The sequence below is a fragment of the Zeus faber genome (genome assembly GCF_960531495.2).
Source record: "Zeus faber genome assembly, chromosome: 11".
Taxonomy (NCBI): Eukaryota; Metazoa; Chordata; class Actinopteri; order Zeiformes; family Zeidae; genus Zeus; species Zeus faber.
The window spans coordinates 26,680,139-26,686,478 of NC_137205.1; the positions used below are offsets into that span (position 1 = coordinate 26,680,139).

The window sequence follows — 6,340 nt, forward strand, 5'->3', positions numbered from 1 at the left end:
GCCACCTTAAAAAAAAAACAACCCTACGACGCAGACGTCCTCGCTCGCTGGCTCAGAAACAACACACGAGTGAAAGAAAGCTCTTCGAACCGAGTGGCCACCCTAAATATTCAACTGAGCCGTTTGAGAAAGGTGAGACGCTCATTTGGGGAACGCTCACGTTCATAATGACGGGTGACTTTCAACCAGGTGCGGCGCACGGAGCCGGCCATCAAGCTGATCGGACTCACCTGTCCGGAGTCCTAATTGGCCCCGCCCACCCGGGCAATCAACCAATCAGGGAGCCCGACGCGTCACAAGACCCGCGGGCCGGCGCGGCTGGCTCCCCTTGCGCAACGGCGACGACTCGCGTGAGACGCCAATATACGTCTGAGAAGAAGCAGCCCTGTAAGCGGGGATGAACGGCGTCCGCGGCGCGAGGAGCGACTGCATTCCGCGGCCGCAGCTCTTCAACTGCACCCACGCCGACTGCGGCGCCACGTTCACGCGCCAGTGGCGGCTGGGGGAGCACGAGACCGCGCACACGGGAGCGGTGGGTCCTGCGCGGTGTCGTCGTCGTCGTCTCGGCGTCAAATAAGACGCTGCGCGAGTCGATCTGCTCAGACGAGTCCAGCCTTTTCGGCTCATTTACGTCACTGGTCGTGCGCGCCGAGTCCAGCGGCGGCGAGGTCGCAAATACTGCAGCTAGCTTGAATACCCCGCCCGTCACGACGACCTAGGCGCTACGGTGGCGGCAAGCTAGCACAACAGCCGTGTTATTCTGGCTGTTTAAAAAGGTAGTGACAAGGCGTTAGCGGGACACATTTATATTTGTCGGGTTGCGGACACAAAAGACCGAGTAGACCGCCCGGTAGCGCTACCGAGGCCGGCGGTAAGAGGACGAGCCGGCGGCCGGTTTGTCCGTTCTGGGCTACCGTAACTGAACACGCGGGGCAACATGGCGGCCTCCTCGGAAAGGGACCCACTCCCGAAGTAGTTCACAGACGGCTCATTCGACGGTAACGCGAACGCGATAACTTCTACACCAATAAGAAGCCACTTGTGAATGTTGTGCTTCATTTCTGCCAAGTCCGTTCCACCAGGTAACCCTCAATTTTTCCGCGCTGGTGCGCAGTCAACGGCAAACGAGACCGCCCCTGACGCCGAACGTCGTGACGTCATCAGCGTGGCTTTAGTTTGTAGTTTAATTTCGTTTGTTCATATCAAATGTGTTTTTTTTTTGTTTTTTTTATTCGATTGGTTATTTAGTTCCCGCTTGTCCCTGATTAACGATCATTTGAAATGCGTCTCACGGCTCTCTTGTCTCTCGTCGGCGGTGACAGCGCCCGGTCCGGTGCGCGTTCGAAGGATGCGGTCGCAGCTTCTCGAGGAAGTCCCACATGAGTCGTCATGTTCTCCAGCACAGCGGAGTCAAGCAATTTAAGTGAGTGACACGAACACAGCCCGTTGGGGGTCCGCGGCAAATCACAGCGCGTGTGCGTTATTATTTTTAATACAAAATAAATTGACCCGGTTCTACTGATGGTGAGATGTGACACTTTAAGTCAACTGTTAAACCACACGGCGGCTTATAATGGGCAGATATGTTGAACTGTTTTCCTCCTTTTTTCTTAGTGTCCGGTATAAAGTCGTTGACGTGTTCTCCTCTTCTCGTTGCAGGTGCACCGTCGTGAGTTGCACAAAAACCTTTTTCCACGCAACCAATTTGAGGAGGCACGTGCGCTACTCCCACGGGGAGAAGGACGAGTATTTCAAGGTTCGGCCACACGATGGCGCCAGAGCGCCATTTTGGTTTCCACCCGCATTAGACGCGTTTACTCCAGATGCCCAATACGGAGACGGTCCAGCTGTTCGATCAACCTTTGCTGTCTCATTGGATCTTTTTTCAGTGTAATCACCCAAACTGCTCCTCGACCTTCAGGAAACGCAGAGCGTTTAAACTGCACCTGATGGGACACGGGGAGCCGGCCAAGTTCAAGTAGGTCCAGTCAATCTCGTTTTTTGTTTTTTTTCCCCCCAATGACAAATGATATTACTGTGACAGGACTAAAGTATCTCTGTAGCGTACAAATTTCCTAGCATGCACGAGTCCCCTTGAATCCACCGGGGCCCGTGCGGTCCCATCAGTGCTGGGTCCATGGGATGGAATTGACGCCCTCTCTCCTCTGCCTGGTGCTCAGATGCTCCAAGGACAGCTGCGCTGCCATGTTTGAGTCCCACGCTGCCCGCAAAGCGCATGTGAAAAAGCACGCAGGTTGGTCAATTAAAAACCCCACTGGGGGGCCGGGCCTTTCATCCTTCGCACCTGCAGATTGGTTTTTATGTGCTGTCCTCTCCACATTTGCATGTGATTTTGATACATTTTACAGCTCACGGGAAGTGTCGTTATCCGTTCAATAATGAAATATAGTTCCTCGGAGGTGTACGGCGTGGATCCAGCTGGTGAAACTGCTTTGTCCTCAATTCTCTCCTCGTCCCGGTCTCTGGGTCTCGACAGGATACCGCTGCCCACACGGAGGCTGCAACGTGATGGAAGGAACCTGGGGGAAACTTCAGAAGCACATGAAGAAACACCCAGGTGCTTGAAAGTCGCGGAATGCTACGTCACCGCTTCCCGGTCAGTCTTTTTTGTGCCATTAAAGCTAGTTGGTGTTTCTCTGTGGCGTTCACACCTGCGGAAACTAGGTAAGTAGGGATTTGTTCCGGCCCCCGCCAAAAAACTGATTTCTACAACCAAAGCTTTTTCGAAACTGTACCTGGCAACAAAAGTGAGGTGTGATTATCCAGGCTGGCCTCATGTAAAAATAAACCAATTTTCCAAACTGCAGCTTTCTGACAGCAGTCTACTGGGTGAGTCAGTGACCTATATATGGAGGAAAGAACACCCTCCACCTAAAAACGTTGGGGTTCGCTCTATTAACACTAGCTGATGCGGTTTGTTAAAAATAAGTATATAGAGTACTCTGCCAGGTGCATTTACATGCACGGGAAATTGTCATGGTGAGGATTGCGCCGTTTCAACAGGTTAGTGTTTAAAAAACAAATAATAAAAAACAATTATATGTTGAATAAAATTGCCAAACATCCACAAATAGTGGAAAAAACAAAGTGAAATATACAAATGCAATGCCCGGGATCAGTTATTGGTATGTTGTATAGGGAATGATTGCTATGTATTGACAGAGTATTTGACACTGATTGGCATAGTATCTCTGGTTGCCACGGTAACTCGAATGCTTGATATTCTTTTGCCAATGGCGCTCCAGTTTTCTTCTTGGGGAGAAATGGTAGCGGAAACGGTGAGGGTCACGTGGCCTTGATGCTGACGCGACCTGCGCCAAGGCTCCTTGAGTTCCACACGTCGGCTCGAAACGACCAAATTCCTCTACCTTGAAAAATGACCCCCCCCCCCCTCCTCCCACAGCCACCTTCACCTGCAGAGCGTGTCAGAAGGTGTTCAGGAAGGTGGAGTCCCTGCGGAAACACATGCGGAGCCACGCGCTGCACAAGCCTGTGCTGGTGTGTCCCAAGCCGGGTTGCCAGGCGTACTTCTCCACCACCTTCAACCTGCAGCACCACATCCGCAAGGTCCACCTGCAGCTCCTCAAGTACAGCTGCTCCTTCCCCGACTGCCCCAGCGTGTTCGCCATGCGGGTCTGTATTCCGCGTGTAGCCGTCTTTAATTGAATCGGGTGTCTTGTTGACGTGAACCCCGCCCATCGGGAAGACCTCAGGAGGAATTTAATTTAAACAAAAACAACAGAGTGAAATTCCAGTCGCGTGCTAAAAAAAAATTGGTTTGGAGACGCACTCGATCGAACAATCACGAAACGTATCTGCAGTTGACTGCAAATCATTAAAAACAATTGGTCTCCAACATAAAGAATTCAGTTTATTCTGGTTCATTCCAACCAGAGCTGTACCAATTATGACGCGGCCAGACGCCTGCCTGCCTGTCAGGCCTGAATTTAAGTGAAATGTTGAACCGCTGAGAAATATTTCAATAATATTAATTGAGTTTCCACCCGTTTTGTCGAGGAGAATGAACTGTCGACCTGGATTTTTATGCGGCAATGTTATATGCCAATGAATGGCTCTTCTGTAAAATCTTTAAAAAAATGCCTGTCATGAAACGAACCTAGAAATAAAGATCAACTTAGAAATCACCACAATTTGTGCCAATTCATCAACTAAAATATCACAACAGTGACGGCCATAACGGCAACGTTCAGCCGCCTGCTCACTGTGATGCTCTGACCTTAACATGGTGAAGCTAAATGGAGGAGAGTCTTGTAAATCGACATGAATTGAAGGCATGAAAGCTCTGGAGCGTGAGGGCATGTAGCTCCCTCCTGACGAGTTAAATATTGAGCGACGCGTCGACGGACGACTGTTTTCCTGTCTCGGCTTGTGACGCTTTCTGTTTCTCACAGGAGAGTATGACCAGACACATGCAGTGCCACGACCCCTGTCCCGGCCCGGCCAGGGTGAGAACCGCGCCCCCTACACCCTACAACAGCTATGATACAGACGCTCTGCCCTAAACACATGCTACTGCAATAAAGTGATGAAATTGCTCTGTTGGCTTCTGGCGGCAGTCTCTAAATGGACGTGGGCCTCAGTGAAGCTGACCAATAGATGCGCAGCGACGACTGTAGTGACCGTTGAAGGTTTCCAAAATGGCGTGAGCCAACGCATCGGCGTCTCAGAACTCAGGTTCTTTAGTGCGCCGGCTAGAACCTAATCCCATTTGGGGTTTCTCACCACGGCGTCCAAATTTTCGACTGTCGCGGCGCTTCCTAAACAGCTGCCGGAGCCGTTGTGTTGACCCCCCCCTCTTCCCCCCCACCACCCGATCGACAGAAGCGCCAGCGGTCCAAGCGGGTGTGGCAGCGGCGTCTGGACGGGCACCACCAGCTCCCCCTGGTGGAGGACGACCTGCGGCGCCTGTTCGCGCTGCGCATGCGCGTGTCGCGCCGTGCCAAGGTGGAGGCCAACCTGGCGGGGCTGTTCAACGAGCGCAAGATCCCGCACTACGTGGACCCCGAGGTGAACCTCTGCAGCCTGTTCAGCCTGAGGCCTCCCAAGGTGGACGCCCCGCCAGCGGTTAAATGTTGAGGGGCCGTCGGCATCAAAGACGCATGCCAGTTGGGCTTTATCTTATTTGAGCGTTTGGAATCAAGAATAGCGTTTTGATTTGGGAGCAAGAGAAAGATGCCTGTGTTTAAACGGAGGGACATTTTGTACATGATGGTTATTGCGAAAATGATCTGATTTACAATATTGAAAGAATGTTAACCTAATTTTAGAGGTTTGAGTTGTATTTTGTTAAATTACATGGGATCTGTATTGGCGCGCCATTTAAAATGCCCAATAAAATTTAAGTTTGATACGTTTTTGCCGCAGAGGACGTTGTGTTTTTTTTTTTTTAACTTGAATCTCAGTTAAAATCAGCTCCTTCCAAGAGCCTGAAAGCCACCTCTGTATTCGTCTGCCAGCCTTCGGCCACAAACCCCGGTTGACGTTTCGGGGGCAGGTTTGGGGCTCATTAGCTATGAACAAAGGGCTTGGAACCGGCGGGAGGTGTTGTCAGTTTGAGGTACGGCGCCGCACAACTCACAAAATGCAATTTTGCCGCCTGTCCAAAGCCAGCGTGCGTGTGGTCTCCCTGTACCAGCAGACAGGAGCTCTGGAAGTGGCTGTCAGATCTCTGGCGGTGGAACTGGATGTGAAGAACCTCGTTCACGTCAGTGGACCCCGTCTGTTAAGGCTTCGTCTCTGTGACCCAGTTGGAGAAGACTTGGTTTCCGTGCGACAGTTGAGATGAGGGAGCTTGGGTGAAATTAGGCTCAAAACCCCCTTTTTTTTTTAAACTCTAATGTTAATGATATCAGTAAAAAAAAGGACCACTTTATAGACGTTTAATTGTTTTCAGTTGGCTCAGACACGGGCTTAATGACTTTTTTAGGGCTGAAACTTAGTTTGTGCTTATTGTAAGCGGGACAAACGCTTCCCTCTAATCTTTGAATTTTCTATTACAAACATTCCTGTCATCGCGTTATTTCTACAAAGCGGCTGATTCTGAATTCTCTGCTGCTGCTTGGAGTCATGTTTTCAGAGCCCTGTGAGGTGTTGGGCAGTTGATAGTTCTGCTTGGTTTCGCGCCGTCCTTGATCTGCCCAAGGTCGCCGCCGCTCGGCTTTAAATAACCTTCCCATGTAATACGGCTCTTTAAAATAAAGCAGCGTGAGTGAAATCCTCAGTCTCAGGAATAAGGCTAAATTGGTTTTGCAAGATGCATTTTGGGCTTAATAGGCGTGTGGTGGTGATATAAGGCTTA

General features: G+C 50.7%; 1 protein-coding gene across 1 annotated transcript; it reads left to right on the top strand.

The window, feature by feature from the left end:
• Positions 1-397: 397 nt before the first annotated feature.
• Positions 398-5,118, top strand: 42sp43 (P43 5S RNA-binding protein; the record flags this gene model as incomplete). Its single annotated transcript, XM_080010092.1, has 9 exons — positions 398-532; positions 1,323-1,423; positions 1,660-1,756; positions 1,890-1,978; positions 2,181-2,254; positions 2,498-2,578; positions 3,425-3,654; positions 4,434-4,487; positions 4,864-5,118. 9 exons carry the CDS (start codon positions 398-400, stop codon positions 5,116-5,118), a joined length of 1,116 nt encoding a protein of 371 aa, XP_079866218.1.
• Positions 5,119-6,340: the final 1,222 nt, after the last annotated feature.